Source organism: Limulus polyphemus, unplaced genomic scaffold (genome assembly GCF_000517525.1).
Source record: "Limulus polyphemus unplaced genomic scaffold, Limulus_polyphemus-2.1.2 Scaffold176, whole genome shotgun sequence".
Lineage (NCBI taxonomy): Eukaryota > Metazoa > Arthropoda > Merostomata > Xiphosura > Limulidae > Limulus > Limulus polyphemus.
Genome location: NW_013665786.1, coordinates 799,324 through 822,673, shown reverse-complemented (window position 1 = coordinate 822,673; position 23,350 = coordinate 799,324). Strand labels below are relative to the sequence as shown.

Here is a 23,350-nt window from a genome sequence, read left to right as displayed (position 1 = left end):
TAGAAACTGAATGATATACTGGATAATTCAGCTGTATTGAAAACTCAAAACCTCAAAAATCTCTCCCCTTATATAAACCTTTTAACGTTTTCCTTGTCACGTATTTAACGTGGAAACACGATGGTGTTTAATTCATGTGGTAGAATGTAAAGAATTCCGTAAGATATAAAAGGCCGATCTCGCATATAGAGGCATAGTAATTACTAAATAATGCGTGTAATATACATTATTTCTCCGATCTATGTTGCTGAAGCTGACACAACAAGAACATGCATAAATAAAAATGGAACGACCACTGCATTTCCTTCTACTGACGTTAACGTTTAACTGTTTGTATAGCAATATTTAAGGGCGTGTTTCTCTTAGAATGCTGGCTTCACGTTGACGACTTGCGTGTCGAATAGAAACTAAAACATTGATTGATTAACGTCTACTGAAGTCATTTATTTGAACACTGATAGATGAGTTATAAGTGGTTAATCTCCTACTTGTTTCTTATCAAACGGAACCATTTCTTGAAATCCCCATTATCAGTGAATGTTTTTCACAATATCTCCTTCGAATAAATTAAACGAATGTGCGTATTCTTGAAGATCAATAACGAATATCTCACACTGAAATTAAAACGTGTTCAACAATTCTAACATTTACTTTTCATATCCACCTAACATACGTGTAACAGTTCGTATATACAACATACGTCGAATTATATGCGTCTAATACATCGTATATAAAATAAACGTTTAATAAGTGATATTTTTGCGCCGCTCATAGCCTACTGGTTAGCGTGTCGGAGTATGAATCCGAGAGTTCATGGTTCGCGCACCATTGTCGAAAAACAAATATCCCGTCCTTTGGGGCCATGGGTACGTTATAAGAGTAATGGTCAAATCCCAGCTGTTGTCAAAATGTTTACCCTCTTGTCTATCAGTTATAAATTATGGACACCTAGCACAGATAGCTCTAGTGTAGCTTTTCGCAAGTATCGTCTTCGTGTGTTTGGTATAAATCCGATCACACTTTACAGAATAATTAACCCCTAACCGCGAAAATGGCCTATCTCTGCCATTATAAGTAACGCTTCAAAGTAATCTAGAGTCTGGGGAGGACTGTCCCACGTTGAATTCCCGGCTTGTGCAAAATTTTCGGGTACGTCGGTATATTAGTTTTCAAGATATGTGTGCGGAAACACCGACACACGGACCCGATTGCAATACCCACACAAGGCGAGGATAATAATGACGTTACATCAATTGTGATCAAGGTAATCTGTAGAAGTTAAGTAATAACGAGTGAAATATTGAACAAGATTGATTTTTGATATCTTTAAGAAAAAAAAACATGTTTGATCTACTGTGGTATTTTCTTTCTAAAACATGCTCGATATACGTTTTAGAAAGCAACTACCCCAAATACCACAGTGTTTGATCTACTGTGGTATTTGGGGTAGTTGCTTTCTAAAACATGTTTGATCTACTGTGGTATTTGGGGTAGTTGCTTTCTAAAACATGTTTGATCTACTGTGGTATTTGGGGTAGTTGCTTTCTAAAACATGTTTGATCTACTGTGGTATTTGGGGTAGTTGCTATCTAAAACATGTTTGATCTACTGTGGTATTTGGGGTAGTTGCTTTTTACCTCCTTTAAAAATGAAAAGTTTCAAGTGTTGTGTTCAGAATAAAACTGTTATCTACAATTAAGCCTCTGCCAGCTAATTGAGAGATTTAGAGCTATCGGCATATATCTGATCGTAAACATACTTTAAATGTAACTTAATATTGGTAAACTATATCGATAGTACAAACGTTTAGCTATAGTTAAGTCTTTTGAGGGTATACATATATTCTAAACTAAGTTGTTCGAAAACCGTTCATATGAGTTTCCGCGTACATTTTTAATAACAATACTAAATAAATAAAACTGAAGTCCTAACTGCCTAAAACTCTTGTCAGGTATTCAAGGTGAAGAAGCCTTTTAATACTATTGGCACATGTATAACAAACCTTGTTACTGAAGCGTGATAGCTAGCACGTTATATAAGGCTGCTTTTCTTTATGAAATTTGTTATTCTACGTTGTATAAACAACTATTTATTGTGAGCATACTCATATGTAAACAATATGTTGGACAAAAGTACATATTCAGAATGGGCAAAATAGATGGTGAGGAAAATAGTTCCAAGGACAGCACATGATTTGGAATATAGTTGCTATGAACTCTAATTAACCTCAGTATCACGTGTAAACTTGACTACCTGTAGTACATGCATAAATATATTTGTTTCACACACAATAACTAAACATCCAATCCAGAGACAATACTGTGGTCCTGTAGGATTGCACTCTACTTCAGGAAAAAACCCTTGGTTGAGGGTGTCCTTTGAAGATGATTGTTTGGTACGATTTCGCAGGGCACGATGAGGGATGGACTATACATATTTGATATGGTTCATACCCAGTGATTACTGGAGAGTAATAATTTCCTGATCTTCAAGCCATCATTTGGTGAGTGAGCAGGAGCCTCAACTTTCGTGAAGACCTTGTCTGGTAAGCTGGTCATTGTCGTAGACAGGTCGAGAAATGTTATGTATTGAGACGCTGCGAATGTTCAGTTGCCGAACACTATAACACATCCACACTATAACAGAATTACCGCCATATTTTTTGGGATCTGCTAAGGTTTCAAAGAGGATAGGGCAAAATCCAAGTGCGCCCACTGTCCGAGAAGTGTACAAATCTGGACTCGTTTCAACAAAATTAGTGTTCCACAAAACTGGATGGTGTGATAGCACCTGTGATGCCTATTACTGTGGACCAGAGACGTCGCTGGACGTGCCCCGAATTCCCAGTTAGAGTCTTGAAAAATCAGAAAAGAAAACCACGATTGATATCATACTAAAATACCGATAATTCTCGCGCCTATGGGCCCGAGCCCCGGATCTTTTAAGTACCTAGCGTCGCCTCTGCTGTTACCGTACAACAGTGCATGAATTGAGGAGTGTTTCTTCTCTTTAGACGCTCTGTCACTGTAATACGTTGTGAAGACAACTTCTTACAGTATTGTGGCAAACTTGCACCAGAAACAGCTGTATGAGGCGAGTTATTCTCCACACTTCTCCTCGCAACACAAAGAGTCCCTTCTATTTGTTTTCGAGGTCCGGAATGTGCAAAACTATTGTCTTCGGACGTGACTAGAACTGCACTGTGAACAACAGTACTGCAATGCAATTGAACTAACGATTCTCACTCCTCTTGAGTGTATTTATACGTCGGGCTTATTTGTACACAACGTCATTCATGTTGTCTACATGTATTCTTGGAGGTGTCCACTTACTAAATGATATGTTGTCGATATATATTCTTGGAGGTGTCCACTTACTAAATGATATGTTGTCGATATGTATTCTTGGAGGTGTCCACTTACTAAATGATATGTTGTCGATATGTATGCTTGGAGGTGTCCACTTACTAAATGATATGTTGTCGATACGTAATCTTGTAGGTTTTTAAAACCTGAATTTTAGAACCGACTTCAATAGTCTATCACATGTAAAAAAAAATTGTAGCTGGATAAGCCAATAAAATCAACAGAAATTTGAGCCACTGCGTAGATTTGTGATGAAAATCTATTTAGCATAATAAGCAAAAAATACGTATATATTTTTTAAATTATTTATAATCTCTGTGGATATTATTGTAATGAACGATTTAGAATTGTATTTCATCAAAATTTAAGAAAAGTACTGCATTGTTTCACAGTATTTATCTCACTATATCGTTTAGATGCATTAAAAAAAAATCAAACATAGTGAAACTAATTGTGTTCACTAATTCCCTCTACATCTGCTCCCTAATGGTGCAATCTTTCAAAATGTTTTTTTATCATAGACTTTCACTAACCATGCAACCCATCGCCTTCATTACAATTCTTATTCATTTTTGAAACGTTGCATCTTATTTTATATTCTTTCTTTTGTGCCCCGATTTTGCCAATTTCAATTAAGTGTTTAGCGGTTATAAGCAAAAACAAGGAAAGATGAGCTGTTGAAGGAGAGGAAGTAGTCAACGCCATAGATTTTTATTGTTACACACACAAATAAATAAAAACACATCCGGATTGCAATTTTCAAACTTGAAAATAAAAGCCTCTAAAAATATTACTTATACTTGTCTTGATCTCTAACAACATCATAAATATTTTCATAGGTTGTTATTAATTATTCATTGTATATTTCAAATGACTTTATACTTCTTCAACAGAACTAGTTTTCCATTGCACTGTCTTTCTACTTCCTAAATAAGTAGCTTGTCCATCCCTGAGGGCGTGCGTTATAACAGAAACTTTTCAACACCATTGATAAAAGTGCAATTACTTGATATAACTTGTACATAAATACAATAAGGAACCGAAACTGGAATTTCAAACCTTAACGGTTACCTAAGCTTTAGGTATAAAGAGGAAAGCTATTTTAGCAGCACTACATCTCGAACACTGGACCTATGGATTTGCTGCCCGACCTCCTAACCACTAGGCCACACCCAACCTACAACACAGAAACACAAACCAAAAGACAAAAACCACTACTTTATTGACCTAGAAAAACCTTTGCAATAACCTATAAATATTTTTATACCGATTTAAACTGCTTGATATGTCTATTACTATTAACATTCTTTAACAATAAGTAGCTGTTCTGAGCTGATAAAAGTATAGAGAATTTTGAACCTCTGTAAAATTTAGATCATTTCGATAGCTACCATTGAGTACTGAATAAACAATTGTATGTTGATACATCTGAAACAACAATAGCGAGAAATAAGATTTAGTTTATTGGCTTCCCTTCTGATGAAGGAGTTAAATCTGCTGGCAAACTAAACTGAGAAGTCTTGTTCTATACGGGATAAGGAGATAAAGTTTTAAGCCTACGCCACTGACACCGAAAGATTTGGAGGAACTTCAACTGGAAGTTATGGTGTGTATGTCAATGTCAGAATGCAGGTTGTTAATTAGCCTTTCAATTGCCTGTCATATGGCCCGCACATTTTGGCAGGCGACACGTGATCTTTGTTTTCAACAGAGAATCATCATGGCAAACCTCCAAAAACATATCAACAATAAAAATGACAGCTCTTAGTAGTAATAATACAGGATAAACCTCTCCACCCCCGGTATAGAGTTCTATAATAAAACAGAAATGCGAGGTAGGCTGTTTTCTACTGTAATGAAAGATTGTAAAATTTTGTTCAATACGATTTATTCACTTGTTGCCTGTGGAAAATAATAGATGAAAAAGTTAAACATAAGAGACCAATTGATTTAGCTTGAATTGCTGTGTGCCCCCCCCCCCCAGTGGCACAGCGGTATGTCTGCGGACTTACAACGCTAGAAACCAGGTTTCGATACCCGTGGTGAGCAAAGCACAGATAATCCATTGTGTAGCTTTGTGCATAACTACAAACAAACAAAGAATTGCTGTGTGCTCCCCTAGTGGCATAGCGGTATGTCTGCGGACTTACAACGCGAAAAATCAGGTTTCGATACCCGTGGTGAGCAAAGCACAGATAGCCCATTGTGTAGCTTTGTGCATAACTATAAACAAACAAAGAATTGCTGTGAACTGCAACATCATCGTTTCGAAGTTCGCGTTGCAGCATCCAAACTTACTAGTTTCAAAGATATTTTGGTACCTTGAGATTAGTCTCCTGGTAGATAAGCTGTAAGTTTACGGACTTACAACGCTGAAATCCGGGATTCGATTCCCCGCGGTGGACAGTGCGCAGATCGCCCATTGCGTAGCTTTATGCTAAGAAAACAACAATATTGAGAATAAAATGATTAAATGTACTCTTATTTGGAATAACTTGCTGAATAAAAAAATCCTAGATTTAAAAATTTTTTGTAATTAAACACAAAGCTACACAAAGGGTTGTGCTCTGCCTACCATGGGTATCGAAACCAAGTTGCTAGCGTTGTAAGTCCACAGAAATGCCGCTGTGCCACTGAAGGGCTTTAAAAATTAAGCAATAACAAAAATACAAAAACAAAAACCGAGATATTAAAAAAAACTGAAGGAATTCTACCTCAAAAATAAATGTTCTAGAAAAGCATAATACCAGAGTTTAAGCCTATTTCATCCAAAGCACTATTACCGAACACTAAGGTGACAAAAGAAAAGGCTGAGATGATCCCAACAGTATAATTTAACACGTGCATTTTGTATTAAGAAATAGACGAATTAATATATTATATACCAAGTGTGAACGTTTGCAACTTTTTTAATCAAGGAATTTAAAATGCTGAATTATTCATATTGCTTTGAATAAATATATTTACATATTTACGGAAATAAGTCAGTTTGAAAACTTCAGTCAAATATGCGCATGTTCGGCTCGTGTCATTGAATTTAACAATTACTGTGAACAACCTATTTATCGTGCTCCTAACGTGCTTATACATTTGTTACTAAAGTAATCTTCCGAAAACCTGGTGAATGTAGAGGTTCTCTGAAAGTTTGTTGATGTCAGCAGTTTTAAGGAAAGGTCAACAGTAATCAAACAGTTCGTTATCTGTTAGTCTAAACAAAATGTAAGGTCTGAAACAGCTTTAAAATATCCTAACTTTTCTCGAGTGTTATATACACAAACACAAGATTATTATGGCTTAACAAAAATATATTCAATTAAGTGATTCGCGATCATATTATTGAAAGTATTCAAATGTGTATTTTTCATTTCTGTAATAATAATAATAATTTCAGAAATACGGGGAATTTTTTTTTCATCTGGCAATATTTTTGTTTCAAACATTGGCGAAAAAAATAGTAGTAAAAGTTGTTTGGTCTCCACGTGGAGGAAATATCGATATTAGAAAACGTGAAGAAAGTCAGATAGGCTTAACCTAGCATTAATGTCCTTCTTAATTGGGATAAAATGATCCAGCACTGACTGTAACATTAATCTTTCGAGCTGTATCCTACTACACGTGACCGTGAACCAATAAGTACATAAAATATTATTTATACGAACTATCGTAACGACGCAGATCGCTTGACTTTGAGGTTTCTGTGCTTATCATTTGATTTGTTTCAGAAATTTTGAGCAAAGCGACTCGGGCTATCTGCGCTAGTCATTCCTAATTTTTAACTGATAGACCAGTGGGAAGGTCGTTCTATTGAACAGCACCCATTACAAAGTCTCGGGCTACTCTAATCGAATAATGCGATTTGACAGTCACTCTTATAACGCACCTACGTCCTAAAATGCGGCTCGAGAGTTTGAGGTAATGACTCGCAAACTTCACACTTCGACACACTAACATATAGGACACGCTCGGCCCTCTATTACTTGTTGATTTATAATTTTTCATCTACTATTTCGGTTTTCAAGAACTTTAATATAAACTGGAAACTAAAAGTATTATTAAAGACAGTAAATTATTGAGTAAAATATTATTGCATTTTGAGATTGGGGACAATCTCATTTTTAAATATTTACTGTATATCGTTAAATATTGTTTTGTTTTCTTGAAATGTCTGTGTTATTTCACATTTACCAAAATGTTTTAACTTATTCACTAACTTTTTGAAATTTCTTAGCATAAAAAGTAATACATTAGCGATTTATGAGTTACACAGAAAAACACGTTTAATTATTGCTCGAATGACCAGTCTTTAGTGATCTGCTGCTTTTGTTCTTTAAATTTTCCAAGCCATTTACTTACATCATTCCATGTCCAGGAATGGAAAGTTATCTTATGTCGTCATTACAAAGATTCTTTAGACTGTAGTACACATATTACTGTTTCAACTCCAAACGCAAGTTCTATGTAACAAAAACTGTATGTTGGTTAGTTACGTAAAATAGGTTAATGTAACATACTATTCCTGAATTAAACATTTACTGAACTGTTTCAATATACATGTTATGGACATTATGGTGTGTTATACATTTGATGTTAAACTCATGTTTATTAGAATGCTTGAACAGATCTCTCGTATATTCTGGTTAGTGCACAACAATCCATTAGACATTTGTAAAATATAGCTTCATCTCTTCCTCTAAAACTCTATGTTGCCTTGAGATTTGAACATACTGTTTGTTAGTTTAATAATTTAATGTCTCCCCATATACATTCTGGTAGAGTTTCGAAGATCTCTTGTCAAGGAGTGATTCTGTTGTCATAAAATGTAGCTACTAAAAATATTAAAAGCAAATATAATAACGTATGGTAGGTAGGTCAGTTCATTTTACTTAATGTTTATGTTCCGCTATCGTTACACAGACATCATATATTAAAGATTGTGACGTTACAAAGTATATGGCTTCTATTTCACAGCCAATAATAAATATTCAGCATTTATCCGTGTGAAAATTACTTGAAAAGATGAAAGATAGGGAAGTATTTTGTAGAAGCGTGTGTAATATATATATATATATTGTTAAATTACAAACAATTCCAAAAGTCACGCACAGCTAGGTTCTTTCTCTCCAACATAAAAGCTGGTAATAACAGATGATTGGATTTTATAAAAGTTCACCGATGTATTTCGTAATATTTTTGTTTCCTTTATAATAATAATAGTGATAAATAACCTTTGAAGGACCTACGTTTACACCCTATACTGTATTATTACAAACTTAATGTCCATCACACATTTGAAACGATACTTGAAAACATTTCCTAGTTCTAGTACACAGAGTTTAGACGATGCTAGAGAACAATACAATTAGCGAGATAAATTAAGTGAAGCTAGAGGTTTACACACCGCTAGTATATTACCGTTTCACATTTTTGTCGACCTTCAAAATTGAAAGTGTTGAACGTTTATTCGGTTTACAAATCCCAAGATGTTCCTTTCAGATCTTCACTAAAATTTATAACATCACAAATTTGCAGCTACAATAAATTAAAAAAAAGCAATTTACTCGGTCCTTTGCCTAATACAACAACTGGCAATAGTGCTTAAAAACTGACCCTCGTGATCCAGTACTTTCAGGACGCGAATACCCCGCCCATTCCTTGTCAATTTCATAAACTGAGAAACGCCATTATAATTTTATGGGGTTTTACCTTCACACTAGTTTATATTTAGTAATTACACTTAGTCTAATGGTCATCTGTCATGCTGCGTACGTCTTGCTTCAGTTCCTTCAAGTATACAAAAACCCCAAAACAACTGATATTCAGATCATTGATTATAGCAGATAGATGGAAAGAAGAGGGGACGGGTGAAAGATAAATAATTTTAACTTTGTGTTTGCTATGAGGCATTCGTTCTATTCATGAACGAACAACAACAAACAATTTAAGAAGAAATATGACCACCATTATTTCACTAGTTAATCTAATGTAACAGCGTACACTCTCGTCGATGTCGTGTAAGTACAGTGTGCCCCAAAAATCAGTTTACCCATATTTCAGTTCGTGTTTCTACTATAAGCTTGGATTTAAAAATTAAAAAAGATGGCGTCTGTTCAAATTACAAAATTGCACCGAGATGGGCAAAGTTCCTTTTGACCCATTCTGTTTGTGACCGGCTTTTCCTTCAACGTGTAAAATGACAGCGTCAATATAGATCAAATGCTGTATCGCTTGGATATAGGTGCGGATATCAGGCTAATGGAATCTAATCAAGAGTATGACAGTTGAGAGTCGAGAAACATCTTTCGCTTTACACACGTGTAAAATGACAAAGCGTCAATCCACATCAAATGTTGTATCACTCTATATAGGTGCGGATATCTAGCTAATGGTAATCTAATCAAGAGTATGACAGTTGAGAGTCGAGAAACATCTTTCGCTTTACACACGTGTAAAATGACAAAGCGTCAATCCACATCAAATGTTGTATCACTCTATATAGGTGCGGATATCTAGCTAATGGAATCTGATCAAGCGTATGACGTTTGGGACACGTGTAAAATGACAAAGCGTCAATATAGATCAAATGCTGTATCGCTTGGATATAGGTGCGGATATCAGGCTAATGTAATCTAATCAAGAGTATGCCAGTTGAGAGTCGAGAAACATCTTTCGCTTTACACACGTGTAAAATGACAGAGCGTCAATCCAAATCAAATGCTGTATCACTCTATATAGGTGCGGATATCAGGCTAATGTAATCTAATCAAGAGTATGACAGTTGAGAGTCGAGAAACATCTTTTGCTTTACACACGTGTAAAACGATACAGCATCAATCCACATCATATGTTGTTTCACGTGTGTAAAGCAAAAGATGTCATGGTTTGCATATTTTATGATTTATAACCATGACAGCATCCGTCCAATAGCTATGAAGTACATAAACAAACACCACACATAGAAAATAAATTCTGTCAACAGCCAATAGCTATAGTTACTAACGTAATACTAATTTCACTTTGAACGGAACCTGTTTAATATATATTTAAGCTCTGTATGGAACATGATATCCAGTAAAATAATATATCTTTTTTTAAGACGTCGAGTATTTTTTTTTTTTTTATTCAAGACACCACTCGCCATACCTTTTATAAAACGGGATCAGAAAGAAGGCTACCACGTAAACTGAGTGATTCTGGAACAATTTGATCATACTTCACCTCAATCAGCTAATATATGGTGGAGGTACTGTAACCAGATAGTAAGTTACGAGGTTTTTATAGATTACTTTCTACCATAGAACAGAAACGTTATCACCGAGGGTAACCCTAAATTTGATATAATGAAAAAATAGAACGTACTACTTCACTATATGATGAGTTTCTGGTAAAATTTAATTATCTCACACTTTTCCAATAATAAGTGATTAAATTAAAACATACGGTTAGTTCTCGTGAAAGTTTGTTCGATTTCGCGCAAAGCTACAAATGTTTTCTGCACTAGTCGTCCCTACTTTTTTGTGACAGAATAGAGGGGAGGTAATTAGTGAACACCAGCCACAGTCAACTGTTAGGCTACATTTGTTAGACCGAAAAGTGGGACTTGACCGTCACTCTTAAAACGTACACAGCCAAAGAGAGCGGAGTCCCCTCACCTTTACAGTCCGGTACGCTAACCAACGGGTCACCTCGATCCCTCTCGTGAAAGATGTCGTTAAACTGTATCATGCATTCAATACTTCAACAATTTTAGCCTCATTTCTAGACGTCTCACGGTGGGTCTGCATTCATTTTACGGACATACTACGCTAAAATCCTTAGTTTGATTCCCCAAGGAAGACATAGCGCATAGTGTTGTGTAGCTTTGAGATATAACAAATAAACAATCCTCTCTAAATAACTGAGGCCACCTATACGTTACTATTCCATGTACAAATATGTAAAACAATGTCGTACAACATACATGTCGTGATGATATGTATCACTTCGACTTTGTGTCTCAACTTTTGTGAGATGATAAAAAGAACCAGAATGTTTTTTGTATCAAGTATGTAAATATGAACAGACTTCTTGCTTCTTAAACTGTTTATTCATCGAATACGATTTCAAAAACTCTCACCAGTTGTTTCATAGATGGAACAGAAAATGTACAAATTGATTTGCCTTTGCTATATGGGCAACTTTCACAGATCCAACGGGAATAAGCCTCGAGGCAAATAAGCGGAAGGTAAACTGACCATGTGCTGTTAACTGCGTATCAGCTAACCTTGAAATGTTTGACGAACTTTCCACACGAGTTTTCCCTTACGTAATATTCTTTCTAAAGGAAGTAAGCCCCAGCTAACTTATCTCTACACTACTTTCCAATCTCCCATACAATCGCTGAGAGAGAGAGATGACCGATTGATTGTTTCGTATGTATGCACAAAGCTCTAGCTTTCTCTAAACTTTAAATGATAGATTAGAAGGTTAGACTACAGAAAGAGAGTGCAAATTATTCATTACTCTGAGTCAGATAATATGGAGAATACTACATTCATTCTCTTGGCTATAATTTTTTTTGTCTACTAGTGGTTTTACCTTTTACACATGTACAGTATCTCATGCAACTGCAATACTATTAGTCTTTTAGGATTACTGTCTTTCATCTTTAAATTAGGTTACAACAATCTTATCATTTTTTGACACATAAAATCGACTATTTCTGATGAAATGCTGTTTTTTCATACTCATATCTGTACTGCTGTCTGTCTTGAATGGTAGTTTTCGACGGTGAATGTTGTTTTGTCCCCACGTTAGGTAATCACTCGTTTTTTTGTCAAGCCTTCGTTGTCTTACAAAGGGTATACAATCCTCCATTAACAAAAGTACGGGAATATTTTTTTATGTCTCCGCTGAAAGACATACTGTTCTTCTATTGTCTCTTTTTTTTTTCATTCTTTTTTTTCCAAACACTTTTCAATCGACCACCATTCATTCATTTCTCAGCGGATTGATTTGAAACTTGGTGGAGTTATACCTTGGTTAGATACTCCCAGAAACTTTTTTTCATTTAGACCTTTGTTAAGGATTTTTATGGGTTCAAAGGTCAAACAACCCAAAAATGTATATTTTTAGCTCCTGTGCGGTCCTATTTACAGCAGTCAAAATGAAAATTGGCACCAATATAAATTTATGTGCCCAACACATTGACATACAAAAAAAAGTTGGATTAGCCATTTTTAGTCTTTTTATGGGGTGAGAGCTCACAAAAAAAGCATAATTTTGGGGATTTGGGTCAATTACTCGGTCGTATTTTGACCAATTTACGAGGGATTTAGTACAAAGATACTTTGTTACATGTTCCGCGCATTGACAAAAAATGGTGAACGTGCCCATTTTTAGTAATTATAGGGGTGGTCAAAATACCACAAAAAGCTTTTTTTCTTTTCTCTTTTTACAATTACTCCACCGTATTTCAGCCAATTTACATGGGATTTGGTACACTCGTTCATGCGTTTGTCAACCAACTTACCTGGGATTTGGTACAAAGATACCTTCTTACAGATCTCACTCAATGATACAGAAATTTGTCGATTCTTTTGTGTGTTTTTTTCACTATTTTTTGGTGTCAAAATTAGCCATATTGGGATTGCGTGGCGGAGACATGTTGCATTCGCCCGCAAATGTTGACTTCTTCAATTTGTTTCAGCACAAGGGCTATCCGTGCGTAGCTGTCCGTAATTTTGAAAATTGATAAAAAAAAAAAAGACGAGAGAGTTGTTAGGCACATATCTAGGAATATTCTTGGCTGATTGAATAATGGAATTTGATCGTCGCTCTGACAGCGCACCCATAGGTGCAAAGTGTGGAATATTTTTACTTTATTAACGGGTACCCTCAGGAACATTATCTAAACTTGTCTTATCCAATTTTTACTTTATTAACGGGTCCCTCACGAACATTATCTAAACTTGTTTTATACAGTTTTTACTTTATTAACGGGTACCCTCAGGAATGTTATATAAACTTGTTTTATACAATTTTTACTTTATTAACGGGTACCCTCACGAACATTATTTAAACTTGTTGTACATGATTTTTACTTTATTAACGGGTACCTTCACGAACGTTATTTAAACTTGTTGTACATGATTTTTACTTTATTAACGGGTTCCCTCAGCGAGAATTAATAAATAAGCAGTACTCTAAGTTTAAACACTTGAGTTTTTCGTTTGTCTAAAAAATATTTTGAAGTCCACAAAAACAGCTCCAGAACTAGATGACGTTAACTTTCATATTCGTAAATATCTAATTACTTCTTGAACATATTCTAAAATATTCCATAGAAATGTTTCAAATTTAAGAAAACAGTATTAAAAACTTCTTCAAAACAACAACAACAAAGTCCATAAGAAGTTGACTTATTTTGTTGTGGGCTCTCTTTCAAGCTAACACTAATGTTATAAGCTTAATGTTTAAACTACATAATTATAACATTTCTAAACCCTCACACAACTTACATCCCTAGTCCTAGCATCAAAACCCGTAAAACTGCTACATTTTTCAACCATGATTCTCCACCTTTATTGACAACAACATCTTCATTCACGTTATAATACTCCACTTTAATTTACACCGTCTTCCTGCACGTTATAATACTCCACTTTAATTTACACCGTCTTCCTGCACGTTATAATACTCCACTTTAATTTACACCGTCTTCCTGCACGTTATGATACTCCACTTTATTTACACCGTCTTCCTGCACGTTATGATACTCCACTTTTATTTACAATTCACGTCTATATTCATATATCAAAACTTCTTAGATGTTGAGTTCTTTTACACTACTGACAACACTAACTTTACTACACGATTTTATATTTCGCAACTACCTTAGCCATAAATTTCGTTACAGACAATCTACATTTCCACAATTACAAAAATGGCTAAACTTTAGATTTTAAACAACCTAAAATTTTATAATTATTACAGTAATTAAACCTAATCTCCATTTTATGGAATTCCATCAATGCTATTATTATTTCTAAACAATCGTTAAATTCACAACAAACAACCCTAAATATTGTAGATAAAAACCTAAACTTGAAACTTAATAAAATTATGTACTTTCTTCTTTTTTAAAAAACAACAACTCAGCTTTCACTTCTTTAGAACCTTGATTTGAAATTATTAGTATACCAAACATTTATTGAAAATATTGAAAAACAAAAGCTTAATCCAAATTAACAAAACTATCTTTATAAAGCTTCATAATCAAACATATTGATATTTATATGAGAAATGTGTCCCTGTGTTTATATATTCTCGAATTAATTTCATAAATGTTAAAAAAGCAATGTAGGCGTTGAGTTAGTGCAGCTTGACGATATTAATATGTTAATTTCTTAAGTAAATGATCAATGTACGTGAGGAGCTTAAAGTATCATGGGAATGATGTTTTCATTAACAATGGCAAATAAGTACTTTACAAATATAATTACACATATAAATTTTGTTAATAATGAAATACTGTATGAAGTTACAACAATTCAATATCAGGAAAGAACGAATGTTAAATTATTTCATTACTGAAATAAACTCAACTTTTTAGTTAGAGAAAATTAAGCTTTATAAAAATTTACTCAACTCTGTTTTTGTTCCACTTGCATAATTATCAACTGCAATCAAGTTTCAGGATTGTTTACAAAAATATAAACGTGTAATATTTCCAAGTATACTGTTTACCTCGACAGATTCAGTAGAACAAGAAATTCAAGCAAAAAAATGTATAACGGACTGAATTTGAAGAAAGTCCAAACAAAATAATAATTATTGAAAACAATCAAAGTGACGAGTGTGTAGGACAAAAGACAGCACCTTTTCGTCATTTATCTGTTGAGAGCTCCCTGAAAAACCAATATATATGTCTGTTTCAGACTAAGAAAATATCGTATTATATATTAAAACAGTTCTATAATATTATCCTTCACAAGGCGTCTATGAACGCGCGTCAGTGTTTGTTATTCCTATGGAAAAATAAAGGATGGTATATCCTCAAGCAATCACCTAAATTGACAGTGAATAAGATTACTACTACTTTACAGAAATTTTCCCCACAAGAAAGGGGACGTGATACTAGAGGTGATCGACCCAGAACAATAGGTAATAGGGTGAAAGGAACATAGCCACGTTTTGAACTTGTGTTCTACTTTTAAATCTATAGACACAATATACATTTTTTAATTAGGCTTTTAAGTGTTTACTATATTAACCCTATTGTGAATAATGAACACCTTTCAGATGTCATGTGCACACCTACATATCAAAGTTCGAAATGTAAGTACAAGCAATAATTGCTATTTCAACAATTTTTAACTCGAAAATGTTTTAGAATTAATATCTTGTTATTTACAGTAATTCACAAAAGATTATTAAAACAATGTTCAAAGTTAAATTTTTTGGCAGCTCCAGGGAGTTTCGCCTATAACCAACACTTATTGTTTTAGAATCTTTCTGCCGATCCAAAGTACAAGTTTGCGATTTTTAAGAAACTACCATCCCTTAAGAATATAATTACTCATGTTCTATTTTTCACGAGGTTTTAATTCTCTTTCAGGTTTTGTTAGTAAAACCTCTTGTTTACACCTTTTTAGGTTCTCGCAGCATGTGATCTGGACAACTACTACTAGGAACGTGACATGGCCGAACTCCCACACAGAAGAACAACATAATATAAGGAGACGTTGAGGAAATTTAGGAAAACTCATAGTTTTGGGAAGTTTTTAAAGTGACATAACATTTTCTTCTATGACAAGGTATCAGGTTAGCCCGTTTAAGAGTATCCTAGGCGACGACAAAATATTCTCAAATTCTATTTTGTTTATCGAATAATATTGTTAAGTTTATTATATTCAAACAACGTATGTAAATAAAATAACTTATTATTTATCAAAAACAAACTCTGTCAGATATAAATTGATTTCGACCAAGAATGTGTTAGCAAAAATACTTTTACCCAGCCTGACCTTACGCCATTTTGAAAAGGCGGGCCCTAGATTACCAATAAATCTTTGCCAGTTTATGCAATGTTTTTTACGATATATAGCTCAAAGAGCTGACTACTGCAATCAACAAAATAAAGTATCAAAAATCATATCTTAACATGATAAATACCATACACACACACCTCTCACGTAATCTAGCCTAAAATTGATGTGTATGCACATAACGTTAGCCAAATTGTCATGTGAGACTTTGTTTTTGTTTTTCATTTTAATGTTTTTTTGCCACTATCTATAGCATACTTCCGTTACCTTGCCTTGGCTAGATGTGCAACGTTCTAATCCAAGACATTTTCGATAGTTTGTGTGTTTGCACTAACTTTGTTTACTATTCTGTGCTAATAGCTATAAAACTTTATAGGTCTAACCGTTTAAGCACTAAAATGCCTAACAGATTTTCTTTTATGACTGTCCATTTATAGGTCCTTTGTACAGTCAAATTAAAAAGAATATTTAACTTTCCACTTTCACAGCTGCAAGTATTATTACAGTAACTTTATGACACGTAAATTACTAACATCAAATATAAAAACATGTGGAAAGTTTGTTGGCAAATGCATCTGCATGTACACACACATGTAATGAAATGAATGTGTTAAACCTATATGTTTGTTTTTTTTCTTCACTATTCCAGAAACACTTTGTAACAAATCAATGACACAAACTATTCAATCCTATACGTCTGGTTGGAACGTGAAATATTTCACTTTAAGATTCTAATGGTAGTGTTTTTATTTTGTAAAGGATACAATACCGAGATATGTGGAAAACACACAAGTACACGGAGTAACTTAGCACGATTAAGATTTGTGTTAATCATACATACAGAAGGAAATGTGTAAAGAATACTTCAGGGATGGAAAAAAAGAAATCCAAGTGCAAACTGCACTCTATCAGTTCTTGGACAGACCCAATTTTGCGAGATTTTATTTTCAATCTCGTTTCTGCCTTACGAGATTTAAGAGCGACAATGTGTCAATCGGAACATCGCTCGGACTTTTACGTCGTACCTAGGAAAACACTCCCGAATGCAATAGTAGTAATATTACATCGATTTGACGTGTTTTGGGGATTCGCCTCAGGCGAATAACGTGTATTATCACGCGAACAGAGCCGGCAAACTTCGTAAATTATACCTTATTCGCTCTTTTTAATAAAATTGCTGTGCTACAATCAAGTTTCACTACAAAAACATTTTTTGTTCATGAAAACTGAAATAACCAATGAATTAAGAATCTTTATGAAAATACTCGCCATATCTAATATAAAGATAAATTTGGGAGTAATGTGTATAGCTAACCTACGAAATCGTCCAAATTCTTTCTATCCCCTTTTTGAAATTACGCGTGTTACGCAACATACTCAAGTAAAATTACTACTATTTTGTGGTTGTCATTTGGTGTAAATGATTTTGTTTGTATACTGTTTGTATTCCAAATTACTGTTGGTTATAGTAGTTTCAACTTCAGTCTTTCAGTTTCGACTGCCACACTGGCATGAGTTATCGTTAATTACATAGTTAGTGTTAATTTTTAGTTTGAAATTTGAGTAAGTGATCGAAAATAGTCTAAACATTGTTTCTAATTGCATCCGGGTGTTTTTCTAGCTACGACTGAAAAACCCGAATGATGTTCCGATTAGCAAAATGTGCTCACTGAATTCAATATATTGATACATTCGGCGTGACGTAACGTTACATCCACAGCACATACCGATTCGTCACATTAGCAGCGGGTCAAACAACGCTTTGCTGTGCGCTTGTTGTTCAAGGTCCAGTGTTAACAAATCCCTTATTTCTACAGTCTAACGTACAAATTATCATTTTATATGATTCCAAAAAAGGCCATAGAACCGATATTTTAATATATTGGTAAGACAGTAACTGTATCAAGCTTAATTAAAGTAGACACTTTCAAACGAAATAAAAAAAATGGCAATAGGCTAAAACTTTCAGTTAGTGTCACACTATAACAAAAGTCATACAAGACACTAGTGTGTTTGTCCCTCTCACAAAATGGCAGAACGTTGCTAAGGGTGAGTGCTCGCCCACATCAGACGACCTTCGACTCTACTAATAGAGTTCAGCGTAGGCGCGTCGCATCGTCTGCTCTGGATTATTTGTACGAATCTAAGGGCGCGTATTTTTCTAGCGAAACGCGCGGATTTTGCACATCTTATTTAAATGACAAAATTTTTTGGTAAAAAACTATGATTACATAATATTATACATTTAGATATTTTAAATAAAATCTTTGAATTTTATCTTATTCCCAGTTGCCGGTAACTAGATTGTTTGACTAAAGTTAAAAAAATAAGCATTGTGAAATATTTATATATCGCCCTCTCTTACAAAAAGCTTTAATATGGATTTTCAGCGATATTATTGTCGAATATCTCAGACGGGTTACTGTGAAAAATACATCAGAAATTATTTTTCTTTAGCGCGTGTTAACAAAAATGAGCCTGGTAGGATTAATCAATTTTGCTATCTTGTTTTGCTTTTCACTAGGCCTAGAGGGCAACGGAACAGTCTACATAGATTAGATCCAACTTGTTGAAATCCTCCGATTGCTATTTCCCGGTGTTAGTTTGAAGACCTTCTGTGATATTTTTAGGGTTTAAAACCATAAGTGAAACATGAATTCTGAACATAGATAGCGTCATTAAACACACGATTTTTGGTAACAAGCTAAGTTTGTTCAGCCAAGAGAAGTCACTTTCCTCACCGTAATGTTATTGGTTTATTTTATTGTATGACAGGCGACAAAATATATGTAACTGAAATTTTACGTCAAATTCCGTTAAAAAAAGAACCATGTGGACCTCACCAAGTTGGTAAGAGTTTATAATTTCGATATAAAAAGAAAATCTTTCACTCACAAACTTGGTTTCAAAATAAAAAACAACTCTACTGAATTTTTAACAATATGTAAAAGAACAATGCACGCGTGTTTTGTTACTAGTAATTAATTTTAATGATAGATGGTGAATAGAAGTTAAAATTATAGCACTTATTAACAGAGCCATACAGAGGAATATGTGACGAACAGTTTTATAACTTAAGCCGATCAAGATTTGATCAATAAATATAAATCAATTCATAATAAGCATCATGTAATTACTTATATATAAAAAAGTCGTTATTGCTCCGATATCTAAAGCTACGTCAAATAGCACACTGTGAGGCAGTCTTTTAACGCCAAAAACTAACGCTCTAATGGACAACTGCCAATAGTTGCCGTTTGGTTCAAGGCTCTGTCTGTTACATAAACAGATGGCAAATAAACAGCGCTAAACATTTTACTTATCATTCTTACCTGAAGTTGATTCATCAGTTTTTATGTTAGATATCTGAATATTCAGCACTTGAAATGATAAAAGTAAACGTTTTGAAAAAATTAAAAATCCCAAAATAAAACTTTCATTTGTACTTCGAAAGAGAATTGACGCATCAGTCTTTTCGAATTTCTGAAAAAACGTTTCAAATCACACTTTGACGATTGAAGTAATAAATTATTTCAAGAAGATTAAAACCGTTGAAATAGTTTGATCAATGTTGTTTTAATTAAAGAGTTTAATGTTTTTATCATAGAATTCTGTCCCTTTTTTCACGGATCAAATAACTAAGTTTTGTAAATTTAAACTTAAAAAACGTTCTTTCTTAGTTTCTACGATGTTTACGGAAATCAAAAGTTTTGTGTATCACACTTTGTGGAACTTGGAAATTTCTTCAAAGTTGAATAATTACTTGTCAGACGAATTACACGCACTCAGGATCAGCTGTTACTGTTAGGAATGAAAGTTCAAACTACTACTACTTTAACTAGACTTGGAGGTTATTTTTAACAAAGGGGGTGAAAAGGCTGAACTGACTAAGCCACCCCATAGTACTATGGAATGATTCAAAGTCACTACTAACACAGGCCTGCGAATTTTGTTATTAATAATGGATTCTCCATAATAAAGCTATGCAGACTTCGAAAATAATATTCATTTTTTTCTATCACGTAAGGATTTTTTTACAAACCGGGAATAAAAAAAAATTACTTAAATCAAATTATTATTTCGTTTACCACAATGAACATTTATTACTATTATATTTATTAACAAAAATACAAACAAACTGAAGAAAAGGGAAGAACATTGATGTCAAACGAATATGATTCCTCATTCATCCCGATCTATGTCTTTTAGTCTCAAAACTACGTGTTGTGGTCTTTCTTTTATGTATTGCATTATGACGTTTTGTGAAAAATCTGTACGTGATGGAGAAAAATGGATATCATTTTGGGATTCAGCGTACAGGAATTACTTTAGAAAATATAAAAATGTCAAGACAATAAAACCATCGCAATCCTGTGTAATCTTATATTGATGATTACGAAAACTAAAACATTAAAATCCGAAACAAAGAAATGCTTTTCCGGGCATTTTGAAGTTCTAGTTTTGCTTCATTAGGTAAATGAAATACGATGGCAACAACCCACATTTTTGTTGTTGTTGTTGCACAATAAAGCTCTAAAACGTACTGTAGTTTGTAACTCAATCGACGATAAAATTGAATTTTCCAAGTTCCAGTCTTTTAAAAAGTGAAACCAGTTTCTAGAACTTATAAGCATTTCCACCGGAGCCAACGACAAAGATACATAATTTGGGGGAAATGTACTTTTCTAAACTCACATTTTAATTATCGTTACATTAATTGTGCATGTTAATTATTTACCCTAAAACATTAAATTTTACAAGTTCTCTAAATTAACTATTTGTTGAAAAAAGAACAGTATCACTTACAAATCCATAACCTCGACTCTTGCCAGTTTGTCTATCTGTAATCACTACAGCCTCTTCAATTTCACCGAATCCTTCGAAAAACTGTCGAAGTGACTTGTCAGTGGTGTGGTAGGGAAGACCCCCTACGAAGATCTTAGTAAACGTAGTGTCCTTTTGTTGAATTCCAGTTGTAACGGGAAGGTGGGGGTGAAGTTGAAAGTAAGCTTCAGACATTATGGCACCGGTTCAATTACAGCAAAAGCGTACAGCTGTCCGTTATCAAACCAAAGTAGAATTTCGTTTTGGGCGGACACAATATTTTGTCGGCTTTCTCAATTTGTAGTGGTCGGCAACTTATTTTATCATAAAACAAAAACAGAATCACAGAATAACCATCTCCCAAGATACCCGTATGTACGAAAAGTCTATCCTAACGACTTAGTTGCCTGACAAAATTCGACGTAGAGGAAAGTTCATACAACAGTCCTCTAAGCTGTGTACAACACGAACTTCGTTAGCTGTTTGTACTGGATGACTCTCTCCTTCCTGACACAGCGAATGACGCGCCTCCTCGGTCTTTCTGTACACAACCAATGAGAGGCCGCCAAAATCCCTCAAGCACGCATACTCCTTATGCAGAGCAATCGCACAATAGAAAACTCATGCATGCGCTGTATTACTCAGCAACATGTGATATTTTGTTGTTGTTTTTCTAATTTTCAAATACATTACGAACCTTCTAGAATAATTATTAAGAACTAACGCATTAGTGTCCTCAAAAAGGGATGATTATATGATTTCAGGTCTGTTTTTGAACCATATAATTTTTCTTGTCAAACATACATAAGTGAAACGCGAAAATATGCTTTTACTGTTTTATACCCGTGACACATTTAATACCACTTTACTCGTTTCAGTTTTTTACCCGTGACACATTTAATACCACTTTACTTGTTTCAGTTTTATACCCGTGACACATTTAATACCACTTTACTTGTTTCAGTTTTATATCCGTGACACATTTAATACCACTTTACTTGTTTCAGTTTTATATCCGTGACACATTTAATACCACTTTACTCGTTTCAGTTTTATACCCGTGACACATTTAATAACACTTTACTCGTTTCACTTTTATACCCGTGACATATTTAATACCACTTTACTCGTTTCAGTTTTATACCCGTGACACGTTTAATAACACTTTACTCGTTTTGTATATATTTTCTTTATTACGCGCCTCAAAATGAAGCCCCTAGACTTTATTTTGTGTTATTATGCACATAATGTGTTCAATAACACTTCTAAACTCCTGAAAACAGATAAAAACAACTATTACATATGTACTTTCTCAACAGCGTAGCAATGAGTGTAAAATGTGTTTAGTTAACAACTGTAAAAAATATGTTTGTTTGGAATTTTGCACAAACTTAAACAAGGTCTATTTGAGTAAAGTTGTCCTTAATGTTAAACTGATAAACTAGAGAAAATCTAGTAAAAGCACCAACTGCCAAGACGTAGGCTACTCTTGTTTGACCAAACAGTGAGAATCGATCGTCATTCTTATAGCGTACCAACGGCTTCAAAGAGCCCTCGGATCCACAGCACGAACACACTGACCACTAGGCCACGACTCCTCTAAAAACCACATATACCAGTATGCATGTTTTTCAGGTTGTTTTGCCAGATGTAAAAACGTTGCCTGATGAGGCCCAAAGCTCATTCGTTTTTAACAATACATTTACATACTGTTTTTATTTCGAGGGGTTTATATCGAGGAGCTGAGTTATAGTACAAAACCTCCCATGAAACGTAACATTTTCAAACAAGAAAAGACCAAAATAAACTTTTATGGGCTCATGACTTTTTTAATGACAGGGTTCCTAATAACATTCGCGTCAAACACACACACATACAAAAACAATACCATTAATTTGTGAATTAATCTCACAAACTAATACTGGACTCCCGCTTCTGCGTATTTTACATAAACAAATAATCTGTTCGTTTGTTGTAAAGCTCAAAGCTACATAATGGGTCTATCTGTACTCTGTCCTTCGCACATATCGAAACCAGATTTTTAACGTTATAGGCCCACTGAGAAAATAAAGAATGATTTTCCCTTTTTTTTCTATCGGTTTTATTACTGAGTGTTGTAACAGATAAAACCAAATA

The 23,350-nt window shown here is 34.2% G+C and overlaps 1 protein-coding gene across 2 annotated transcripts in view; it reads right to left on the bottom strand.

Annotated features, from left to right (window-relative positions):
• Positions 1 to 21,707, bottom strand: part of LOC106478055 (RNA-binding protein 38-like) — a 97,965-nt gene extending 76,258 nt beyond the window's left edge. The window contains exon 1 of one of the 2 annotated variants that reach the window (XM_022381574.1): positions 21,197 to 21,707. In XM_022381574.1, coding sequence (XP_022237282.1) covers positions 21,197 to 21,409 — 213 coding nt within the window. In that variant the 5' untranslated portion in view covers positions 21,410 to 21,707. The remainder of the gene's footprint in view (positions 1 to 21,196) is intronic. The other variant, XM_013938565.2, reaches the window with a different exon arrangement.
• Between the last annotated feature and the right edge of the window lie 1,643 nt (positions 21,708 to 23,350).